At 36.4% G+C, this 26,621-nt stretch overlaps 1 protein-coding gene across 3 annotated transcripts in view; it reads right to left on the minus strand.

Moving 5' to 3' along the window:
- Positions 1–26,621, minus strand: part of DMD (dystrophin) — a 2,234,319-nt gene that overhangs the window by 1,483,770 nt on the left and 723,928 nt on the right. For all 3 annotated transcript variants that reach the window (XM_027096086.1, XM_027096084.1, XM_027096085.1), the window contains exon 13: positions 19,842–19,961. In XM_027096086.1, coding sequence (XP_026951887.1) covers positions 19,842–19,961 — 120 coding nt within the window. The remainder of the gene's footprint in view (positions 1–19,841; positions 19,962–26,621) is intronic.

The following is a 26,621-nucleotide window of genomic DNA, read 5'->3' on the forward strand; positions in this document are numbered from 1 at the left end:
ATATATATATATATATGCCTTGTGATTTGTGCTACGAAACATACAGTGAGATATACAGATGCTGAATCCTTTTTGAGTCTTTTCATATTTAATTTTAGCAGGAGTTTCACTAGATTTAACTAAATATTTTATCTAACCTACTTGATAAAGATTTGAAGCCTCCTGTTACAATTTGATCTAAAAACATTTTTGACATTTTAACTGCATATTTGTTTAAAATGTGTTTTAAAAATCAAAAATACTTACACTTCTAGATCAAGAACATGTGCTCTTTGCAAGGACTTATTTTTAAAAAGTAAATATGACTGTCTGATTCCTTCATGAAATTCTGCCTTAGTGATCATGCTAAAAGCGTCGTGAGATTTTTAACTTGAAGAAGCATCTTCTTCTGTGCTATGAGAATCAGTTCCATGTATTATTTATTTTTATGAGTTTATAAAGTGCTAATGAATAAATCTGGAAAGGCCCTATTGTTGTTGTTGCTGTTATTATTTGCAGGCTATTATTTAATGTTCTGTGGCAGCTTAATAAACTCTATACTCTCCAGCTCCCACCAGTCTATTCAATTGGGATACCAGAAAATGAAGAGCAGGAGTCCTAAGGAGCATTCCAAGCATGACAGTGTTCTTTCCAGCATTCATCACATTCCCAGGCATTCCTTGGTAGCTTGAAGTTTTACTGTTCCTTATTGTTTTATGCCTCCAAGTCTCTGAACTTCTTGAGGAGGGCCCCCTTACCCTTGTGCTTAATGTCTCGTGTAGTAATACATGCACTTCACATAGTATATGAATGTCTCAAAGCTGAATACCACCACTGTAGTTATCAATACAGGGCTTTTCTCCCAAGTAGTGTCTTAAAACCCCCCTTTATTTCCCTTTCTTCTTCATTAAATACCTGTCTACCAGTATTTTATGGTAATGGCATGGCTATTTGTGGTGAATTTAAAGATCCATAGGAGATGAGAGTCACATGTGAATTCCTGTACCCTCTACCTCAAATTCTAAATCGTTAATACTTAAAATGGGCATTAGCTATACAGCAGAATCTCTGAATCTACTAACCCACTACATGCCACTAGGTTTAAAGTACAGACAGCCTGAATTCTTGTCCCAGCTCAACTGTTGCCCAACTCGGTAATATCTGTCAGCCAACTCATTTAATCTTGCCATGGTTTAGCTGTGCCACTAGTGACATGGATATAACAGTACCTGCTTCATACCCTCCTAGCCAGGTCACTGCTAGGGTCAGGTCAACAAATATGAAATTGTTCTGAAAACTGTGATGAATTATTGACGTGCTTGTAAATGGTAAGGATTTAGAACTCAGTTCCTGGAAAATCAGCTTTTGTTTCCAGATGTGATAAATCTACAGCATAAAAGGCTTTTAATACAGAATACACTGAAACATTTCAGCATGATATTAACTTTACTAGGTTTTTGTATTTTACCTATAGTTTAATAAGGCTTATGCTTTGTACAACAATTGAAAATCCTTTACTTTTGCAGTTTTAAACCAGGAGCATTTTCCATTATGTGCCTTGTTTATAACCTAGTAAGTGGAAAACGTATCCCTCTATGTTCCATTTCAACCCTTGGCATTGAAATACTCCATCTGTAAGAAATCACATATTCCAATGTTTATACATAATAAAATGCACAAAATAATCTAGGTGTAAGAGGATGGGAAAGTGATGGGGACTGTAGCTAAATGGAGAGCTCATGGTAAAGTGGGCAGAGCTATTCAATTCCTACTGAGGTTAATATGCAGGAAAACAGGCCTAGGATCATCAAATCACTTGCTTTTCCCAAAGAGGCTAGAAATTCATAGTTTTATATCACATTTCCTAAATTTCAATAATAAATATATTATTAAATACCATGTGGACTGAATGCGAATATATTTGTAATTTTATTGGAGTATACTTGCTTTACAATGGTGTCTTAGTTTCTGCTTTATAACAAAGTGAATCAGCTATACATATACATATATCCCCATATCTCTTCCCTCTTGCATCTCCCTCCCTCCCACCCTCCCTATCCCACCCCTCTAGGTGGTCACAAAGCACCGAGCTGATCTCCCTGTGCTATGCGGCTGCTTCCCACTAGCTATCGATTTTATATTTGGTAGTGTATATATGTCCATGCCACTCTCTCACTTTGTCCCAACTTACCCTTCCCCCTCCCCGTGTCCTCAGTAGACAAATTCCTAGAAAGACAAAAACTACTCAAACTGACAAAAAGGGAAGATCTGGAAAATGGAGGTAAAATATTTTTAAAATTGGAAATCAAAAATAGAAAGTCTTATGTCTATTAAATATATTAAATTCTCATTTAAAACTTCCTCCATAAAAAAAATTCCAGGCATGAATGGCAAGTTTCCAAGCCTGCATAATCAGGTACTTAAACCCAGCAAGCATATCATAAGAATGGAAAATAGGCCAATCTCTTTCATGGACACAATGGAAAAACTCTAAATCAAATGTTAACAAATGGTAGCAAAAAAAATCTAGCAATAAATTAAAAGGGTTATACATATCATCCGTGTTTGGTTTATCTCAGAAATGCAAGGCTATTTTAACATTAGAAAATGAAGCAATGTGATTTTACATATTAACAGAATAAGGGAGAAAGCTAATATGATTGTCTCAAGTTATCCCGAAAAAAAAGTTTGATAAAATTGAGCACCCAGTAATAACAAAACCTCTTAGAACACTAGGAATACAAAGCATCTACAACAAGCCTACAGGAAATATCATACTTTACAGGTGATTTACTAAAAGCCGCACCTCCGAGAGCTAAAATGAGAAACAGATATCAACAATAATCTCACTGTACTCGAGTATGCAGCACAAAAATAAAAGAAAATATAATCAAATGAATGATTGGAAAGGGAGAAATAAAACTGACATTAATCACAAACCACCTGGATATGTACATCTGAGTGATACTACAGATAAACTACTCAAGTTAATAAGCAAAGTAAGCATGATCTCTGGATATAAGGCCAAGGAATAAAAATCAAGGTGTACTTCTCAATATCAGCAACAAAAAATAAAAACTGCAAAACTTTAAAAGATACCATTTACAACAAGAACAAAACTATCAAAAACCTAGTAATAAATCGCATACAAAATCTAAGGCTCACTATCGTGAAAACCACAAAAACATTATTTAGAGAAATTAAAGACGTAGATAAATGGAAGACTATTTCATATTCATGAACTGAAATACTTTATATAATAAATATATTAATTTACTACAAATCGATCTATATATTCAGTGAAATCCAATTAAAACCAAAGCAGTTGTGTTTTTTCTTTTTTCTTGTTTTTTTTTTTTTTTTTTTTTGAGGGGGTGGTGACAAGCTGATTCTAAAATTTATTTGGAAAGCAAATGAATAAAAATAGCAACAAAACCTTTAAAAAGGAGAAAATAAATACAAAAGGCTTACACGGGCCAAGACAGACTTAGTGTTCCCCTTAGCTTCCCTAAATTTTAGACTATAGGCCCCAACCTCTCTTTGATTAGAGCACTTACTTTGGAAAGAGGATGTAAATTTTTTAATCTGCCCCTTTGAGACGTAAATAGTCTACAACCCAAGAATATCTTTCTCAAGGACCTATTAGCCACCCCTTTGAAATGTAATTATCAAGAAAGATAGGGCCTGTCTTCCAGATTCTGTGGGAGCATAGGAGCCTAACTTTGATAAGGGACAATTAGCAAACACAAATAGCATAATCACATTGACCATCCAACCTCTTAATGTCCTCCAACCTTTTTATGCTAGCTCATCCCAGCACTTACAAATTCTCCCACCTTTTTTTTTTTTTTTTTTTGCGGTATGTGGGCCTCTCACTGCTGTGGCCTCTCCTGTTGCGGAGCACAGGCTCCGGACGTGCAGGCTCAACGGCCATGGCTCACGGGCCCAGCCGCTCCACGGCATGTGGGATCTTCCCGGACCGGGGCACGAACCCATGTCCCCTGCATCGGCAGGTGGACTCGCAACCACTGCGCCACCAGAGAAGCCCAAATTCTCCCACCTTTTGTTCAGTGGAACTGAGTTCATTCTCTCTCCCCTTTTGCAACAGTCTTGATCCATAACTGCAATAGTCTTGAATAAGTTTTTTCTTGCCTGTTTTACCATCTGGTAAAATTTTTATTTTACAATACTACCCGATATTAAAATCATTATAAATCTATAGCAATTAAGACAATGTGGCATTGACATAAGTATAGGCAAATGTACAAACAGAACTTATTAGAGGGACTTCCCTGGTGGTCCCGTGGTAAAGAATCTGCCTTCCAATGCAGGGGACACAGGTTCAGTCCCTGGTTGGGGAACTAAGATCCCACATGCTGCAGGACAACTAAGCCCGTGTGCCACAACTACAGAGCCCACACGCTCTGAAGCCCATGCGCCACAGCTAGAGACAGAAAACCCACACACCACAACTAGAGAGAAGCCCGCACCCCGCAACAAACAGCCTGTGCCACAATGAAAGATCCTGCATGCCACAACTAAGACCCAACACTGCCAAAAATAAATGAATGAATGAATAAATAAAATATACATATAAAAAAGAAGGCTGAATGACTTTTAAAAAAAAAGAACTTATTAGAATCCATAACGTGAGCCACGCATGTATAGGCATTTGACTAAAGGTGACAGTGCAGAACATTGTTTGCAATAAATCATGCTACTTCAACTGAATCTAAATAGGAAAAATGGACATTCATCCCTTTCTCACACCATAAACACGAGATGGAATGTAATATGAAAGGTCAAACAATAAAGTAACTATATGGCAACCCAGGAGAATATCTTCTAGGTCATAGAGTAGGAAATGTTACTTTTAAACTCAGAATAAAAATACGCTAACCATAACAGAAAATATTGAAGTGGGGTATAATGAATTTAAAACTTCTGTTTATTAAAGTAGTAATTCATTAAGGAGTAAAAAGGCAAGTTACTTAGATTTTAAAAAAAAGAAAGGAAATGTGTAATATAGGTAACCAACAAAGGACTACAATCCAGAATATATATTTTGAAATAACTACAGCAAATCACTAAGAGAAATATAGACAATTCAATAGAAAAATAGGCATTTCCAAAAAGAGAGCTTTCAAATAACCAGTAAACAAGTGAAAGTGTTCCACCTCATTAGTCATCAGTACATGCAAGTTAAAACGAAAAATGTCATTATACAGACACCAGAAAGGCTCAAGTTAAAAATCTGACAATTTGAAGTACTGAAGAAGATGCAGAGCAATTTGTACCTTTATTCACTACTGATGAGAGTATAAATTTATACATCAACTTTGGAAAACTCTTTGGTAATATCTATAAAGCTAAAGATACATATACTCAATGATCCAGCGATTCCAATCCTGGCTGTATATCCAATATAAAAGCCCACAAATATTCACTGAAAGATATGTACAATTATTTTCAAAGAAGAATTATTTGTAATGGTCCCCAACTGGAAACAATCCACATTTTCTTAACAGTAGATTGCATAATTAAACTGTGGTATAGTCATTAAAAAAGAAAACTAATGAACTAATGCTATACGCAACATGGATGAATCTCACAAACAATGTTGAGTAAAAAACGTCAGTTACATATATATATATATATATATATATATATATATATATATATAAATAAAATGCAGTTCCATTTACATCAAGTTAAAAATACAGCAAAATTAATCTGAGGTATTATAAATCAGGTTAGAGGTAACCTTTGAGGAGGTGGGACCAGTTTATGACTATGATAGGCCTTGATGGGCTTTTTGATTGTTGTTAACATAATACCTTTTTATCTGGGTGTGGAACAATTGGGTATGCGACATCTTCAAGCTATAATTATGATTTGTGTACTTTTCAGAGTACTCCAATTAAAAGAACTGTGCCATAGTATAAAGTTTAGAATTTTTTTCAGAGACCAACAGGGCCAGAATTCTCTTTAGATCATATGAGAATTAATACTTAATATTCATAAAGAATATTATCATTCTAACATCCTTGCATATATATTCCCCCTGTAATAATATTCTCAAGGTCAAATAGTAATTTTCTCTTATGAAACTGAGAGATTAGGACAAAGCCCAGGTTGAGGTATCACACAGATCTGGGTACCAGTCCCAGCTCTGCAACTCGCAAACTATATGAACTTGGATTTAGCTTCATTATGCGTAGCCTTTTTCACTTGTGAAATAGATATAGCTTTACATACAAACTATATACAACTCTTGGAAAACAATGAGCGTACAAAAGTGCTAATAATTATAATTACTGCTTCATGGGCAACGGTTGTTGACACTTGGCTTAGTGAAATTATTTCTACCATATTTAAAGTTATTTTTATTTTAAACATGCTTTTTATTCACCAAATATAAAATTAGAAACTAGAGAGACATCAAAAATATTTTCATCCGTATTCTTCTTCATAAATAACCCTTATTTCTTAATTCTATAGGATTTAACATTTCACAGCCTTTTTATTCTACCCTAATTATCCCAAAGGTATATGTACCACAAACACTTTAGGTTCCATATCCCATTTGCAAGCCATGATAGATGAGGTGACATTATATAGCCTTTCTGAACAATCACTTTTTAGTAGACTATTTTCCTTCCAAACAACAGAGGCATAATCATGGTGCAGAGATGGCACGAAAAAGGGAGTGGTCATCACTATACAGAAAGACCAGCTTCACAGATGAAAATTTGAACTGAGTTTGCTACATGAAATAGGACTTTTCCAAGCAGACATGATGAAGATGAGTATTCTGAGTGACAGGAATAGCATGTATAAAGACAGTGACAGAGTACCAGAAATAGCTTGTAGGAAGAGAATGTAGGTTGAGGGATATGAGGGGTGTAATAGGAGATAAGTATTGAGAAACAGGTAGCGGGGGTCACTTATTAATTGTAGGCCTAAGTGATGAGACTCTCTAGAAGACAGAAAGTTACTTAGGATTTTAGCAGAGGAGAAACTCTATTATATAGGCTCTTGAAATTCCGCACTGACTTCAATGTGGAGACTGGATTGAAGCAAGAAAAGAATGTATGCAAGGATTTCCAGGGGTTGAAGATATGGGCTTTATTTTGGAAAATAGTAACAAGAACAAGGATGAAACACTGAATATGAGAGACAGGTAAGCAATGTTGTGAGTGATTACATTAGAGGGCTCACAAGAGATAGGAAAGGGATGTGTCTGGAATGCCTCCAGGTTTCTGGTACAGGCGTCAAGGTGAATGGCGGTGCAATAACAAAAATGGGGGAGTCATTAAAAGAAGCAAGTTTAGAGGGAAGTAGGACACAGTGAGTTAAGTTTCACCTTGCTGTGTTTGAGGTGCATTTTGAAATTTAAGGGGTATATATCCAGCAGAAAATGGGAGAGAAGAAATTGCGCTCAAGAAAGAGGTATGGGCAGAAGACATACAGGCTTATAAACTTGTGTCTGTTTTGGATAGTACAACCTTCTGAAGTAAAACAGAGAAAATGTCTTCCTTTTTCAACAAGACAAAACTGCTCACATGTCCCTTATCGATACTTAGGTTTTTCTTAAAATTAAGTAACACCTGGTTCTACAAACATTCTTTACAGGATGTCACTATCCCTGAAAAATTCAGCTAAGATACTAAAAGTGTATTCAAACTATCACAGAACATAATTATTAGTCCTTATAATCTGGACATTGTGCCACATCCAAGATTGCACTAATTTACTAAGAATATTATCTTGCTTTGATTTACTCTTAAATTTGTGTCCAAGTAACGCCGGTTGGTGTCTCTCTCTCTCTATTTCTCTCTCTCTCTTTCTCTCTCTCCCCCTATATATATATATATATATATATACACACACACACACATATATATATGTATATATATATATACACACATACATCCATATGTATGGAGAAAATGTAAATGTATATATGTACATATACATACATTTGTATAAATGCGTATATACTTACATTTATATATAGGTTTATGTTCACATGTATGGATGGGAATTCAGATCCTTCTTATCAAAAAATTAACTTAAAGATATTGCTTTTTAAAATTTTTATTTTATTTTATTTTTATACAGCAGGTTCTTATTAGTCATCAATTTTATACACATCAGTATATACATGTCAATCCCAATCTCCCAATTCATCACACCACCACCACCACCACCCCTCCACTTTCCCCCCCAGTGTCCATACGTCTGTTCTCTACATCTGTGTCTCAATTTCTGCCCTGCAAACCAGTTCATCTGTACCATTTTTCTAGGTTCCACATATATTCGTTAATATACGATATTTGTTTTTCTCCTTCTGACTTACTTCACTCTCTGTGACAGTCTATAGATTCATCCACATCTCTATAAATGACTCAATTTTGTTCCTTTTTATGGCTGAGTATTGTATATATGTACCACATCTTCTTTATCCACTCGCCTGCCGATGGGCATTTCAGTTGCTTCCACGACCTGGCTATTCTAAATAGCGCTGCAATGAATATCGGGGTGCATGTGTCTTTTTGAATTATGGTATTATCTGGGTATATGCCCAGTAGTGGGACTGCTGGGTCATATGGTAGTTCTATTTTTAGTTTTTTAAGGAAACTCCATACTGTTCTCCATAGTGGCTGCATCAATTTACATTCCCACCAACAGTGCAAGAGGGTTCCCTTTTATCCACACCCTCTCCAGCAGTTGTTCTTTGTAGGTTTTCTGATGATGCCCATTCTAACTGGTGTGAGGTGATACCTCATTGTAGTTTTGATTTGCATTTCTCTAATAATTAGTGATGATGAGCAGCTTTTGATATGCTTCTTGGCCAGCTGTATGTCTTCCTTGGAGAAATGTCCATTTAGGTCTTCTGCTCAATTTTGGATTGAGTTTTTTGTTTTTTTTAATATTGAGCTGCATGAGCTGTTTATATATTTTAGAGGTTAATCATTTGTCCACTGATTCGTCTGCAAATATTTTCTCCCATTCTGAGGGTTGTCTTTTCATCTTGTTTATGGTTTCCTTTGCTGTGCAAGAGCTTTTACGTTTCATTAGGTCCCATTTGTTTATTTTTGTTTTTATTTCCATTACTCTAGGAGGTTGGTCAAAAAAGATGTTGCTGTGATTTATGTCAAAGAGTGTTCTTCCTAAGTTTTCCTCTAAGAGTATTCTAGTGTCCAGTTTTACATTTAGGTCTCTAATCCATTTTGAGTCTATTTTTGTGCATGGTGTTAGGGACTGTTCTAATTTCATTCTTTTATATGTAGCTGTCCAGTTTTCCCAGGACCACTTATCGAAGAGACTGTCTTTTCTCCATTGTATATGCCTCCTTTATCACAGATAAGTTGACCATAGATGCATGGGTTTATCTCTGGGTTTTCTATCCTGTTCCATTGATCTATGTTTCCGTTTTTGTGCCAGTACCACATTGTCTTTTTTTTTTTTTAACATCTTTATTGGGGTATAATTGCTTTACAATGGTGTGCTAGTTTCTGCTTTATAACAAAGTGAATCAGTTACACATATACATATGTTCCCATATCTCTTCCCTCTTGCATGTGATTACAGTAGCTTTGTAGTATAGTCTGCAGTCACTGAGTCTGATTCCTCCAGCTCCGTTTTTTTCCCTAAAGACTGCTTTGGCTATTCGGGGTCTTTTGTGTCTCCATACAAATTTTAAGCTTTTTTGATCTAGTTCTGTAAAAAATGCCTTTGGTAATTTGATAGGGATTGCACTGAATCTGTAGATTGCTTTGGGTAGGATAGTCATTTTCACAATGTTGATTCTTCCAATCCAAGAACATGGTATATCTCTCCATCTGTTTGTATCATATTTAATTTCCTTCATCAGTGTCTTAAAGGTTTCTGCATACAGATCTCTTGTCTCCCTAGGTAGGTTTATTCCTAGGCATTTTATTCTTTTTGTTGCAATGATAAATGGGAGTGTTTCCTTAATTTCTCTTTCAGATTTTTCATCATTAGTGTACAGGAATGCAAGAGATTTCTGTGCATTAATTTTGTATCCTGCAACTTTACCAGATTCACTGATTAGCTCTAGTAGTTTTCTGGTGGCATCCTTAGGATTCTCTATGTATAGTATCATGTCATCTGCAAACAGTAACAGCTTTACTTCTTCTTTTCCAATTTGTATTACTTTTATTTACTTTTCTTCTCTGACTGTCGTGGCTAAAACTTCCAAAACTATATTGAATAATAGTGGTGAGAGTGGACATCCTTCTCTTGTTCCTGATCTTAGAGGAAATGCTTTCAGTTTTTCACCATTGAGAATGACGTTTGCTGTGGGTTGCTGTATATGGCCTTTATTATGTTGAGTTAGGTTCCCTCTGTGCCCACTTTCTGGAGAGTTTTTATCATAAATGGGTGTTGAATTTTGTCAACAATTTTTTTTCCATTTATTGAGATGATCATATGGTGTTTCTTCTTCAATTTGTTAATATGGTGTATCACCTTGATTGATTTGTGTATATTGAAGAATCCTTGCATCCCTGGGATAAGTCCCACTTGATCATGGTGTGTGATCCTTTTAATGTGCTGTTGGATTCTGCTTTACAGTATTTTGTTGAGGATTTTTGCATCTATGCTCGTCAGTGATATTGGTCTATAGTTTTCTTTCTTTGTGACATCATTGTCTGCTTTTGGTATCAGGGTGATGGTGACTTCGTAGAATGAGTTTGGGAGTGTTCCTCCCTCTGCTATATTTTGGAAGAGTTTGAGAAGGATAGGGGTTAGCTCTTCTCTAAGTGTTTGACAGAATTCGCCTGTGAAGCCATCTGGTCCTGGGCTTTTGTTTGTTGGAAGATTTTTAATCAGTCTCAATTTCAGTGCTTGGATTGGTCTGTTTATATTTTCTATTTCTTCCTGGTTCAGTATCAGAAGGTTGTGCTTTTCTAAGAATTTGTCCATTTCTTCCAGGTTATCCATTATATTGACATACAGTTGAATGTAGTAATCTCTCATGATCTTTTGTATTTCTGCAGTGCAGTTGTTACTTCTCCTTTTTCCTTTCTAATTCTACTGATTTGAGCCTTCTCCCTCTTTTTCTTGATGAGTCTGGCTAATGGTTTATCAATTTTGTTTATCTTCTCAAAGAACCAGCTTTTAGTTTTACTGATCTTTGCTATTATTTTCCTTGTTTCTATTTCATTTATTTCTGTTCTGGTCTTTATGATTTCTTTCCTTCTACTAACTTTGGGTTTTGTTTGTTCTTCCTTCTCTAGTTCCTTTAGGTGTAAGGTTAGACTGCTGATTTGAGATTTTTCTTGTTTCTTGAGATAGTCTTGTATTGCTATAAACTTCCCTCTTAGAACTGCTTTTGTTGCATCCCATAGGTTTTGGATCGTCATGTTTTCCTTGTCATTTGTCTCTAGGTAATTTTTGATTTCCACCTTGATTTCTTCAGTGATCTCTTGGTTATTTAGTAATGTATTGTTTAGATTCTATGTGTTTGTGGTTTTTACGTGTTTTTCCCTGTAACTGATTTCTAATCTCATAGTTTTGTAGTCAGAAAAGATGTCTGATATCATTTTAATTTTCTTAAATTTACTGAGGCTTGATTTGTGATCCAAGAAGTGATCTATCCTGGAGAATGTTCCGTGCACACTTGAGAAGAAAGTGTAATCTGCTGTTTTTGGATGGAATGTCCTATAAATATCAATTAAATCTATCTGGTCTATTGTGTCATTTAACGCTTGTGTTTCCTTATTAATTTTCTGTTTGGATGATCTACCATTGGTGTAAGTTAGGTGTTAAAGTCCCCTACTATTATTGTATTACTGTCGATTTTCTCTTTCATAGCTGTTAGCAGTTGCCTTCTGTATTGAGGTGCTCCTATGTTGGGTGCATATATAATTGTTATATCTTCGTCTTGGATTGATCCCTTGATCATTACGTAGTGTCCTTCCTTGTCTCTTGTAACATTCTTTATTTCAAAGTCTATTTTATCTGATATGAGTATTGCTACTGCAGCTTTGTTTTGATTTCCATTTGCACGGAATATCTTTTTCCATCCCTTCACTTTCAGTCTGTATGTGTCCCTAGGTCTGAAGTGGGTCTCTTGTAGACAGCATATATATGGGTCTTGTTTTTGTATCCATTCAGCGAGCCTGTGTCTTTTGGCTGGAGCATTTAATCCATTCATGTTTAAGGTAATTATCGATATGTGTGTTCCTATTACCATTTTCTTAATTATTATGGGTTTGTTTTTGTAGGTCCTCTTCTTTTCTTGTGTTTTCCACTTAGAGAAGTTCCTTTTGCATTTTCTGTAGAGCTGGTTTGGTGGTGCTGAATTCTCTTAGCTTTTGCTTGTCCATAAAGCTTTTGATTTCTCCGTGGAACCTGAATGAGATCCTTGCTGGGTAGAGTATTCTTGGTTGTAGGTTCTTCCCTTTCATCACTTTGAATATGTCCTGCCACTCCCTTCTGGCTTGTAGAGTTTCTGCTGAGAGCTCAGCTGTTAACCTATGGGAGTTCCCTTGTATGCTATTTGTCATTTTTCCCTTGCTGCTTTCAATAATTTTGTCTTTAATTTTTTCCATTTTGATTACTATGTGTCTTGCCATGTTTCTCCTTGGGTTCATCCTGTATGGGACTCTCTGCACTTCCTGGATTATGGGTAGCTATTTCCTTTCCCATATTAGGAAAGTTTTCAACTATAATTTCTTCAAATATATTCTCGGGTCCTTTCTCTCTCTTCTCCTTCTGGAACCCCTACAATGAGAATGTTGTTGTGTTTAATGTTGTCTCAGAGGTCTCTTAGGCTGTCTTCATTTCTCTTCATTCTTTTTTCTTTATTCTGTTCTGCAGCAGTGAATTCCACCATTCTGTCTTCCAGGTCATTTATCCATTCTTCTGCCTCAGTTATTCTGCCACTGATTCTTTCTAGTGTAGTTTTCATTTCAGTTATTGTATTGTTCATCTCTGTTTGTTTGTTCTTTAATTCTTCTAGGTCTTTGTTAAACATTTCTCGCATCTTCTCAATCTTTGCCTCCATTCTTTCTACGAGGTCCTGGATCATCTTCACTATCATTATTCTGAGTTCTTTTTCTGGAAGGTTGCCTGTCTCCACTTCATTTAGTTGTTTTTCTGGGGTTTTATCTTGTTCCTTTATCTGGTACATAGCCCTCTGCCTTTTCATCTCGTCTATCCTTTCTGTGAATGTAGTTTTTGTTCACAGGCTGCAGAATTGTAGTTCTTCTTGCTTCTGCTGTCTGCCCTCTGGTGGATGAGGCTATCTAAGAGGCTTGAGCAAGTTTTTTGATGGGAGGGACTGGTGGTGGGTACAGCTGGCTGTTGCTCTAGTTGGCAGAGCTCAGTAAAACTTTAATCCACTTGTCTGCTGATGGGTGGGGCTGGGTTCCCTCTCTGTTGGTTTTTTGGCCTGAGGCAACCCAACACTGGAACCTACCTGGGCTCTTTGGTGGGGCTAATGAAAGAATCTGGGAGGGCTCACGCCAAGGAGTACTTCCCAGAACTTCTGCTGCCAGTGACCTTGTCCTCACGTGAGACAAAGCCACCCCCCGCCTCTGCAGGAGAGGGTCCAACACTAGCAGGTAGGTCTGGATCAGCCTCCTGTAGGGTCACTGCTCCTTCCCCTGGGTCCCGATGCACAACACTACTTTTTGTGTGCCCTCCAAGAGTGGCATCTCTGTTTCCCCCAGTCCTGTCAATGTCCTGCAATCAAATCCCGCTAGCCTTCAAAGTCTGATTCTCTAGGAATTCCTCCTCCCGTTGCCAGACCCCCAGGTTGGGAAGCCTGACCTGGCACTCAGAACCTTCACTCCAGTGGGTGGACTTCTGTGGTATAAGTGTTCTCCAGTTTGCGAGTCACCCACCCAGCAGTTATAGGATTTTATTGTGATTGCACCCCTCCTACCGTCTCATTGTGGCTTCTCCTTGGTCTTTGGATGTGGGGTATCTTTTTTGATGAGTTCCAGTGTCTTCCTGTTGACGACTGTTCAGCAGTTAGTTGACTCTCAGGCTGACTTTCACTAATCCCTTCCTTAGGCACCAAGGGCAGGGCTTATTTACAGGCTTAGGAAGGAGTCCCTTGTGTCTTCCTAGAACAAAGTTCAAACTTGCATTTGGCCCTCAAGCAGCAAGCAACCTGCTTTTAAGCCTAAGTCTCGCTTTGCTCTTATCTTCCATCCATTTCTCCATGTGCTCCAGGTGCAGACTTGGCGGCAGCCGCACACGCTCACTCTGGCCAGGGCTCACGATCCCTGCTCTCTATTAAGCTCCTGCAGGGTCCGGGTTCAGCTGCGGCGGGCACAGTGCCAGTGGGCAGCTGCGCTCCCGGCTCATTGGCTGCGGGACTCCATACTGCTTTTTTTAAGCAGTAAAATTTCAAACAGTAAATATGCCTTTTCTGATTTAAAACATGAAAGACAAGTATATGACACTTGTATGTGACACTCTAACTTCATAGGACATTGCTATGGAATTTCTAAAGTCATTTGGGAGAGGAACTCATCCATTAACTACTAACATGGTGGTGAAATTTACACAGTGACCCAACTATATCCTCAAATGGCTTCCTGTCCCCAAACTTTCTGACTCTGAAAGTTGAATAAAGGAGTCCAATCATTTTCAGTCCAATAAGAAGGCTCACCTTATCCACAGACATCCCACGAGAGGCTTTGCACAACACGTCAGGGAAATCAAAACATTTTATATTTATTCCATTCCACTAGGTCAACCAACTTAATATAGCCACCAAAGAATTTATCTTGATAATGCCACATAATATTTGCACAAATTGTTTAATGTCATTTGATATCCAGTTGGTTTTCATGTCTTGATTTTAGTGAATGTATCTTAGCTCTTAAGAGACCTTTCTAGTCTTTGAAGATTATTCCTTTATTCAATAAAGTTTATTAACTTCATCAGATGAGTAAGAAACTATACATGTGTGCACAGCCTTATGTTTAATAATCTGCTCTAAAAGTGTATTTTCCAGGTTACTCTTCTTCAAAAGAGGATGCTTGTATGTATCCATTCTTTTGATATACCTTTAATTCTCCAAAATTTTAGACAGTAACGTTAAGAGTAACATCATTCAACAAAATAATCCAAACACTTTTTCTATGCCAGAAACTCTCACGGGTCTGTGGCCTTAGACACCTTTAATACATCTAGTTGGACTCTCAAATGTTAACTTATATAGAAGAACACATCTAAAAATGGGATTTTAATAGCTCTACCTTTTATTTGGACAATGTTTTAATTAGAGCATCTTCTGTAAGAGCTATGGGTCTAACCAGGTTCTTTTTTTTTTTTTTTTACTAGAAACAGCTATCTCCCTAGAACAACAGGCTTTCTTTATGTTCTATAGTCTTTTTCAGTTTCCAATGCGAAAGGCCAATAGGACCTGTGTGTCTCCAAAACACCTCCCTTATCTTGTTTTAGTTTTTGCTCAAATGCCCCCTTCTCAACATAGTTTTCCCTTGACGGCTTCATGTAAAACTGCTTCCTTCTCCACTCTATGTTTTCCTTATAGTTCTTAGCACCTTTTTCATACTATAAAGCTTGCTTATTTATTCAGATGCTTGCTTCAAATGTAAGCTTCATAGAGGAACAATTTACGTTTTGTCCATACTTAACCTCAAAGCTTAGACTTTTGGCTGGCACCTAGTAGGCACTCAATACATATTTGTCAAATGAATGAATAAATATGGTCCTTCTATCTGGAACACTTTCCTGTTCTTTATTGTTGCCTAATTAATTTCTACTAAATCTTCAGATCTCACTTAAGGGCACTTAGGTAGGCCTTTCCTTACCTTCTAGAGAAAGGTGAGTCATCTAGTAATACATATATCTATCACACTGAATTCATCATGGCCAGAAATTTACGCTTAATTGTATTTAATTAGTGCAGGTCCAGGAGGGCAGGTGCCATGACTGTTGCCCCCACCCATCCCCACCATGGAAGTCCCAGCCGCCATCCTGGCACACAGCTGCTACTCGATACATGTTTGTTGAATGAAGAATTACGGTAAAGTTTAGTATCACACACTAATTCTAGCTACCCACCAAGCCACCGCTAGCACCACTCTTCTGAACCTCAATCTGTAGCTAAACTGGCCCTTTTTCAGTCCCTTGAGGGTGCTATGCTCACTTGATACACTGTTTCCCCTTCCTGGAAACTGCATGTACCTCCACCAATCCCCTTATATACACACTTCATACAGTTCCCTCCAATGTGTCCTTTAGATCATAGTTTAAACATTACTTTACTAGGAAATCATCTCATGCCTTCAAGCTTCAGCTTAAGTCAGATTAATTTGTTGTCACAAAACTTGTTCCTTTCCTTCATAGAAATAGGTTACGTTCATTTTAAATATTTGCTCATTTTTGTAAATATCTCATTAGTGCTTATTTCCTCTGTTAGATTGCAAGTACCAAGAGAGCAACTGCCATGCCTACCATGGTGACCACGGGTGACAAGGAATCAGCACTTGAATTCAAAGAGGGAGCCTGAGAAATGGCTACCACTGTTTTGAGGTTCCAAGGAAGGCAGCATGCTCACAAATTACTCATTTCTGACCCAGGAAGGTAGAACAAATTCTCTTTTTGTTCACTGTTTTACCTCTGCTACCCAGCATAATCCCTATGACATAGTAAGAACATTACAAGTACTCATAGAAAAAAATGAAAGAGGCATGGTAATATATTCCATGACTGAAGACTCCACATAAATTATGCAACTTAGTTTTTTAGCCAAGCTATTTCTCAACAAAATTAGTTAACTGGCATCACTGCTTACAAATCAGGTTCTCTGTGTACTGATATCATAGAAACCTCTAAAGTTAAGGACAAGTTTCTGACCTGTGGTGACATTGCTGAGGGACAAGCTGAACCTCTGAGAGAATCAAATTAATTTACAAGAGACTGCACTTTTCAGAATATTATCCTTCATAAGTCATGCCATCTTTCAGAATTCCTAAGCATATGTTCTGACCTTTCTTTTTCTTCAAACCTTTTAAAAAGAAGACTTCTAGAAGTCTTTTAAAGTTAGAGAAAATCTAACTTGTAATAGAGTTCAAAGAACTAAGTCAATACATGTAAAGATATTCCATGAGGAATATTTTTAGAGTTCTAACTCAAGATGGTAAGAACATCTCTCTCTCTCTCTGTTACTGAATTAAATCAAAGACTATCTTTCCTAGTTTTCCCCTATCTGTACCTCTTTACTAAAGACAACTGGGTATCCACTTTGAGGCTCTGGTACTTCAGCAAATTGGAGAGAAATGGATTAAGGCATTGTGGTGACATGGGAGGCCATGGAGGAGAAAGAAGGTGTGGGGTGAGCATTCAACACTAACAGGTCTTCAGGAATCAGCTATGGATGACCAGACCCTGCTTCAACAAAAGCTCTAAAGCATTCCTCTCAGGTTCCTGCCAGTTTTTTTTTTTCTCCTTTTGTATTGAGTCCATATACCTTTTTCTCTTTCCTAAAATTCTTCCTATTACTTCTAATAGAATTCCTCAGGGCCCAGTATGAAACATGATAGCTCAGTCTCTGAAGCATACATGGAATTCTTGTCACATGCAGAGGATATTTGGGTTGCTGTTTAAGTGACTCCTCTAATGTGTTTATCTGTCTTTTTATTCTTTATTATTTCTTCTCTCCTCCTCTTTTTCTACCAACTTCTCTACCTCTTCTCTTTCTTTATAAAAATTAAACTAGTTAAGACAACATTATATTACTTGTAAAGAACCTAAGAAAGAATCATCAAAATTCCAAAGTCAAATGAGAGCCCAGCATTCCAGGGCAATTCCAACTAATAGTTAAATAAGGCATAGAACTCAAGCATGGATTCCTCTGGGACTGATGGAATAGGAAGAAAGAAAGGCTAAAGCGGGGGCCTTCTCACCACTTAAGTCCTTTAACTCCGCTCTTTTAGACACTAATCTAGATTGTCTAAAAGTCAGGTAACAGTAACAGAAATGAGGGTTCAAAAGAGGAAAGGGGGTTGAAGGGAAAAGAGGAGGCTGGGAGGCTACAGTCAACACTAATTAAGGGGGGAGACAATCATATACAAATGTGGACTGAGTTTGTGTGAACTGGGAATAGCCAATACATGTGCAGCTATCTTAGTAGATGTTTCTGCGTCAAAGAAATAAAGACATAAAATAAGGTAAAAAATTAAAGCAAATAGGATAATAAATATAGAAAAGCTTAGGGCCACCACTCTTAATTCATCCTACCTAAGATCTAACCCAGTCACCATCTGTGAATGCTATAGACCGTTTTTCAAGGTGGCCTAGTCCCACAGGCATCACCTTGGAAATAATTATATTCTAAAGCTAGTTGTATTAGGTCTTGTGCTGCCAAAGTGACTGTTTTTCAGTTGTTATTTTAACTGGAAATACTCTATGACTTAGAAAAGTCTCTGCCTTAATTTTTTTTAACCAGTCACCCTTCTAAACTCTGCCTCCCAGCCTTCTTTTATCTTTTCTGAACATTTCTAAGAAACACTGAATATTAGATTTTTACCCATCTGTAAATAGTCACAACACTATTGTATCAGAACTATGGAATTCCGTAAAATGGGTGTAGCAGTGGCCTGTAAGTCCTTTAGCCAGTCGTGTGTGTGTGTCTGTGTACAACAAATCTGATCATATATGCAATGATACATTATAATATTGGGCGTCATAAACCTTTTTAGATCTGCAATCCCTGCAATTTCATTGAAACATAAGCAATTAACATGAATCACTAGTATATATTAAGTGCTCAACTGTAGCAGTTCAACAGTTTCGTCTTTTTCATTTAATGATGGAAAGTGAGATAATATTGTTGGAGATTGGCAGTCTAAAACAGTAACCTTAGGAAACGACATTTCACTGGGATTAAAAAAAAAACACAATTCACACAAAAAGAGAAAAAAACAGAGATAAGGCTTTTCTATAGGTTAGGTAAGAGAAACTAGGTTTAGAAAAACCTTGGGCTTATAAAGCTATTTAAACCCACGTTGATTGGATCCTCAGACGTGTTAGACTATTGGCTCCTAACTATCACAAAGGAAAGGCAAGCATGTAGTGGGTACAATGAATGCCTCAAATATAATCTGTGGTTGGGTAAATATGTGAATGTATGTGTCACATTCAGAACAATAAACTGTTGTTATTTTCCCTTAATGTTGATGTTTTGGTATATGTATATATGCTTTGCTGAAATTAAAAAAAAAACTTATAACAAAACTTTATCATTTCCAGTTAGGAAGTAAATATGAAAATATCTACATTATCCTTTATTAATATATACTAGTTATATTTCCAAGGACACAATTACTATGAGTCAGATTGAATGAGGGATTGAAAGGCTAAGTATCTCCGAAAACAAAACTTCCATGACTTAAGCATCCTGCTATGTCCTCATCGAGACTACAGCTGAAGGCTTCCAGGAAAAAATATACTGAAGGTGTTAAACTTTTTCTTATTTGACTGAATGTGATCCTTTTTGTGTTTTCTTACCTTTGTCCTCTTTTAGACTGTAGGTTTGAAGAGAGCATAAATAATATTCCTCTGACGAGTTATCTAATGCATGCTATTCAACTATAATTAAAAAACAGATCTGCATTTATGTATTTCCCCAAAGGCCAGGAAGCTAGTGTGAGCAAACAGTATATAATGAAAAGGAATTATGCACAAACATCCCACAAATGGGACATAATTTGAATTAGTTTAAATGAATACATTGCATTCTAAATATTTGTAACATACAAATTAATTTTAAATTTTCTAAATATTTTCTGAATTGCAATTAATTATTTTGAATGACATATTTAGTGTATTAAAGAAAATACTCTGACCTTAAGTTGTTTTTCCAAAGCAGCAGTTGCATGATCGCCACTAGATTCATCAACCACCACCACCATGTGCGTGAGAGAATTCACCCTGACTTGTTCCTGTTCCAGGTCTTCTTGAAGCACCTGAAAGATAAGTGTTTTTAAAAAGGAAATTAAAATAATAGTCTCCTGCTCTGTATGCCAGAAACATTTCTTCCCAAATGAGTGTGATTTATTTCTGCCATGCTTTGGGTAATACAGTTTTTTATTAGACTGGAATCATTTCAAGCAAATTTTTTGCTATGGTGCTCAGCAAAATTTGCACGTTTTTGTCAATTGAATGTGAAAGTATATAGAGAGAAAGCATCTGTTGAGAAAGGCATACTAAGATATGCTGCCCGTTACCCCACTTCCTCTCACTTTTTCAAGGACTTTTCTCCTAAAATACCTGGCCGCCTCAAGCATCTGCAATTCCTCCTTCTCTACAGTTCTCCATTATCAACCAAAACAAAACAAACTCTTGACCCAAAAATCCCCTCCCGCTACTGCCTCATTATGTGTCCCTCTTCACTAAAAAATATTTTGTTTTCTACATTACTCTTTCTATTTCCTTACCCTACTATTGTCCCTTTACCCACTATCCCATTAAAACATCTCTTGTAAAGTGTGCCATCAACCTCCAGGTTCCCAAATCCAATAGCCATTTTTTGATAGCATCTTACTTGACATTTTGATTACTAACCTAATTAACCACTCCTTCATTCTTGATCCTCTCTTCTCTCTTCCTGAGCTTCATGTACCACCCTTGCCTGATTATCCTCCTACCTCACTAAGAGCTGCTTTTTAGCTCCTTTGCTGGTTGGTTCCTTCTACTCTGCTCAACTATAAATCAGATGACATTCCTCTGGATAAAAACCAATGGAGCCCCATCACACTAAGAGGAAAAATCCAAATCCTTGAACCTGAAATCCTTGTATGATCTAGCACCTTCCTGCCTCTCTAATCTAACTGCATACCATTCTTGCCCTCTGACACTATGTTTCAGTCATACTTGTCTTCTCTCTCTTCCACACTGTGTCAAGCTATTTGCTCTACCCCAATTGCTCTTCCTCTGTATGTTTAAATAATCTCTCATTCTTATCATTCAGGACTCAGTTTAAGTGTCACCTGCACAGAGAGGCTTTTCATGAAGATGCTATCTAAATTTGCTTCTTAGTTACTATTTCTATAACTTTTTAAACATAACATTTTCACACTCAGATTTTTCTTATATATTAGTTTAGTCATTTGTTGTTTGTCTTTACTTACTGGAACATAAGATCCACTGAAACAGAGATGCCCCCTGTCCTTCTCACTAGATATTCCAAGCAACTAAAGATAAACAAACTCTTGTTAAATGAATAGCACCATGTGGAGGGGTGAGGGCAATATTCACAGGTGAGTTTGACCCTTCCTGACTGCATAAAGATTACAATCTAATGGGTGAGATTCTTTTTTTTAAGTGTAATTACAATTATACTATCAAGCACATATAACCCAAAACAGTATTCCAATCTTTTAAAAATCATAGTGTATAGATTTTTTGTAAAGATAAACAGGGATAAACAGAGGAATAAACAGACAGTAAACAGGAGGACTAAACAGAGGAGGCTGCTCTAGATCCAAGACACCCTGCTTGGGAGATCCAGTTCCTCCAGGACCTTATCACACTACACTAATTATTACCTGGAAATCCCTAAATGAGTATGCAAAATTCCTGGTCATCTAGTCTGCCTCTTAGAACATGTTATTATATAATACAAGAATGAAGAAGCAGGTTTGGGACAAAGCCTGTTACTTTCTAGAAAACCTGGAATCCCTACTTATGAAACAATGATGCCTGGCACCTATCAGACTAGCTCTTAGTTATTCGAACCCTATGGCGGGCGTAAGGGAACCTATTAGAATTAGCTACATCACAAACTCAAATGTTTGAGCATTTTTATCCTAGGACTTTTATTTTTCAAGTCTCAACATTTTAGAGCACTATATAAAATCACTTACTTTTACTTCCTCTCTCCAGACTTTCACAGTACATTTTCAAGTGAAGCAATTTAAAATAAAATGACTATGCACCCACCTATTTTGTGTGTGGAGTCTATACTGCCTATCACACCTTTGACATTCCAGAGCTTACACTGGTTAATAAAACTCTTTCTGCCATGAGGCTCAAAATGGAAACATTAACATTCAGAGTTGCCCTTGAAAGTCATGTTAAGTCTGTGCTTTCTGAGTTATATAAGCTAGGACTGGGAACATTTCAAATATGTCAGCAGGAATTTTAAAAATAATAATTAAAATAATATCCTGGTGTCCAATATACCATAAATTGGTTTAATTTGGCCAATTCTTTTTTCCTATCACTCAAGTATGAGAGTATATTTAATTACATATATTAAAGACAATTAGGAAATAATGCTATACTATTCACATTTTTTACATTTTTATTGTTTTCATATTTTTTAGTAAAGGAAACAGAAAATCATTGTTTGAGCCATGAGGTACTTATTTTGAAACTCAGGTTGCATCTTTCTAAAGCATATGTGATCAAATATACTAGTTATTTTCTCCAGTACTTAGATTTCTGATTTTGTTTTGCTTATCTATTTGTTCTATAATCAGAAATTATATTCTTGCCATAGTGATCAAGGGTTTACATGTTATGCTTTTGCTGACGTGCTAACACAAAGTACCACTAAAGCTAGTTGTGAGTTAACAGCTTTAAAATCAAACATGAGAACCATCTGAACTTACACTCAGTAGAGGTAAATAAAGGAACATGGGAAAGGTTCTCAACAGTAGATGAAAATCTCGAAGAATGCATAGCACTGCAGTAAATTAGCAATATACTCTATTTGATTTAAGTCATTTCCAGTATCTCCTTTTCTCTTCTATGACTTTTTCAAATTATATCATTTCTTCTACTCCTAATCAGGGATTAAAATAGAAAAGCTTAAACTGACCTTTCTAAGCATACTCAATAGCTGCAAGACAGAGCTATTGTAACACTGTAATCAGTTCCTATTTTCCCAGACCTCAGCTCCAAAAATAAATATTAATGAATATCACGGTATTAGCTAATCCCCTTATTATTTGCAAAAGACAAAAGACTATAAAATATCCAACGTCCAGAATTCATTTTTTTTTAATGAAGTTGATTCTTAGAATTAGCAAAAATGCCATCCAGAAAATGGTTAGTTTAAAAAGTTAAAACTTTCTGTCAACCTATGTATCCATGAATAAGGGCCTTGATCATTGGTATAGAGTACACTCTCCTGCTTCCCTCTTTGAGAAAACATGGATTCTCAAGGCAACTAATTTTTAAAGTACATTAAAGTTTTAAAAGCTATTTTACAATTAATTTTTAATTAAATATTTACTTCTTATGGATTTGAATTTCTCATAGCGGAATTTATACAATGGAGGTTTACAGTTGATTTGCTAATTAAACTGAAATATGAGCCAAATTATTCCAAATACAGATGTATCCCCAGAGAAATACACTAAAATTTTTGCCTATCAGAAGAGAATGTCTTCAGGTTAAAATACTGTAACATATGATTGTTAAAGTCTGTTTTTCTTTATTAAAAGAATATAAATTATTTACACAGAGATACCTACTAGGTATTTTATTATGTATTTCTTTTCAGTATTTTTCTTAGAGTAATGCATTTGTTACACTTATCAAATTTAAAGAAAATCTGTCATGCTCCTAATTAAATTTCTATACCATTATTAGATACAAATGTCAGCAATGTTTGTTTTCTAATGTCAACTAACAATCCTTTTTTTCCTTATGACAAGAAAAAAGGCCAACAGTGAAATTTAACATTAAAAATGCTTAGATTTGACCAACTTAGATTTTGTTATACCTCTGTATAACAAATAATTCTATTTCTTACAAATTATTCTCTAGTTAAAGAATCTGACCAAATTTGTTGTTCCCTTAGTACATATTCACATCTTATGATTTAAATATGACTTTTCTCTATTTCCTTCAAATGTTTCAGTGGTACCGAATTCTTGCTCTGACCCATGACAAGTTGGTCTTCAAAATCTGGCTTAGGACAACCACTGAAGAGTCACTTCAATATTTACTTCAGACTTACGCTATTTTATCCTTTCTTAGCATACATGTGAAATACTGTTTGGAAAATAAAGGCATGGAAATATGTAAGGCTAGGGAATTATTAGATTTGACATGTAGAGGTGAAGAACAAAAATTAATAGAAAGGTAGAGTAATAGAAAACAAAAACAAGGTTGGATCTCCAGTAAGTTCTATAGGAGGTTATACAATACTTCCCTTGGTCAGAGTATATGCTCAACAACATGAAACAGGAAAGGACTGTTGTTGCCTATATGCATAGTTTATTACTACTTCTACTTCAGTGATTAACCAACAGGAAATTACCAACACTTGCAGGTCCTACACACACACACACACACACACACAAACACACCCCCCCCCAGAAACAACACAGATCATGGGTTATGCATGGATTCTAAGGCCATCTACTCCCACATATCACTTTAAATTAATATAATTAAAATATGCTTAGTAAACTATTAAGTTTAAGTGATTTATAGTTTTTAGCTTAGCCAAATAAATGTACACAAAAGGAAAGACTGATGAGAACAAAACTTGAATTGAATATAAAATGTGCAAAAATCTTAAGAAACCAGAAGAGTTTCTACAAACATGGGATAAGTCTAACACTTAGGAAAGTACTATCTTAGAAAATCCAGCTCAGGAACCAAAAGATCCCTAGATACTCATGAACAATTAGCTAATGCAATACATCTGGATGTGAATTGATTTTATTTTCAAATAGAAGCATCCCAGGCAAATCAGAAAACTTTATGATTTCTTAGGAAATGATGGGGGGGTAGGCAGTATATCATTCTCGTTACTTTTTCTCTTATGGTCATTTTTACGTCCTTATTTCCATCACCTCTGCACTGGGCTAGGCTCTGTATTCCTTATTCTATCTATTCCCTGAATGAAATGATCTGGAAATGACTTGCCATTTTATTTTCAGTCCAATATTCACTTTACTAAGCCTGACTGGTCACAGTACTGTCTACTTCCCCATGAGGATCTATTTATAGTATGTACTTTTGTTATAAATTTGCTAAATATTTTAAATAGGCTTCCTCAACAGGCTCTCCTAGAAGAGCTTTTATTTTGATACCCACTTACTTAAACATTCTTGCATAGTTATCTTAGTCTTTACAGCAAACCCATTTTTTTAACCTTTTTGTTAAAAATAAATGTTTATGTTTCTTCTAAATCCTAAGCTACCAAAGAGGGGGGCCCTAAAGACCATTTCTATGATGTTTTAAAGATTTAAAAAGCACCCAATGCTTACCAATCCCAGGAAGGGGGCTCAGTAAATGTGGAAAACTGTTTTAAAAACAGAGCTGACCATTAATGTACCCCTACATCTTTCCAAATATAAGTAGAAAAGGACATAGTATGGATGACAGAGTGACAAAAATATGTGCATGTTTAAAGGTGTGGGATCTAACATCAGATTTTCTGAGTTTGATTCCTGCATGTATTGCTAACCAGCTATGTGACCTTGTGAAAGTTTCCAACCATGCCAAGCCTCAGCTTCCTAATTTTCAAAACTGGGATAGGGCTTCCCTGGTGGCGCAGTGGTTGGGAGTCCGCCTGCTGATGCAGGGGACACGGGTTCGTGCCCCGGTCCGGGAGGATCCCACATGCCGCGGAGTGGTTGGGCCCGTGGGCCATGGCCACTGGGCCTGCACGTCTGGAGCCTGTGCTCCGCGGCGGGAGAGGCCACAACAGTGAGGGGCCCGCGTACAGCAAAAAAAAAAAAAAAAAAAAACAAAAAAAAAACTGGGATAATAAGAGTACCTACTTCGTTAGATGGTTAGGAAGAATGAATAAGCTACAATTGGTTAGCACCTTGCCTGGTATACAATAAATACTAACAGCTAGTTAGTTCTAAAAACTCATATGTAGGCACATTCAGAACAAAGACTTTAAACCATACTGCAAGAACCCAATATTCACTTAATTTACCCTCATCTTATTCACGCTGCCATCATCCTCCAATAAGCATTCTATGTACAGAAATAGAATGTGGTTTTGGAAATCCAGGAAAAGAAGGGCTGAAGTTACAGTAAAGCTTTAGGATCTGAAGAAATATATAATACATTTTAAATCCTTAAATAAGACTTTAACTTCCAAATTATTTACATGAGATTAACAACAGTAGCTTTAAACTAATTGATCAAGTGGTCTCATACGTTGCTGAAAAATTACCATGGTCAGACGAGCTATTTCATGGAGTGAGGAAATATTTCATGAGTGACAGATCCTAATCATTGAATAACAGCCCTCAATTTTCCTAACTTTCCTCCTCCCTCTAAAGTCCATGCATGCATGCATCTATCCATACATCCTACATACAGTTATACCATTGAAATCAGAAATTAAAGTGAACACCAAGAAAATCTAATAAATAATTACAAAACGTCATTAGCCTGAAAATAATTCTTGAAAAAGAAGAGAACAGGATTATTAGGAGAGAGGGCTAGGGTAGAAGGTTTCAAGTGTACCACAGAGGAAGTTATCTGCATTGACTGGCTAGTATGTAGATGTAACATTCAATTCTACTGATTATCTTCCAGTTCAAACATTACCACCATTCTCATGATGAGCCCATTTTCTTCAATATTCCCTTTCTAGTCCCTTTTTCCCTAGTTTTAAAGAAAGAGCTTCAGAATTAATGTTG

The sequence above is a fragment of the Aethalodelphis obliquidens genome, unplaced genomic scaffold, assembly GCF_003676395.1.
Source record: "Aethalodelphis obliquidens isolate GAN/ISIS:26980383/991018 unplaced genomic scaffold, ASM367639v1 scaffold98, whole genome shotgun sequence".
Classification (NCBI taxonomy): domain Eukaryota; kingdom Metazoa; phylum Chordata; class Mammalia; order Artiodactyla; family Delphinidae; genus Aethalodelphis; species Aethalodelphis obliquidens.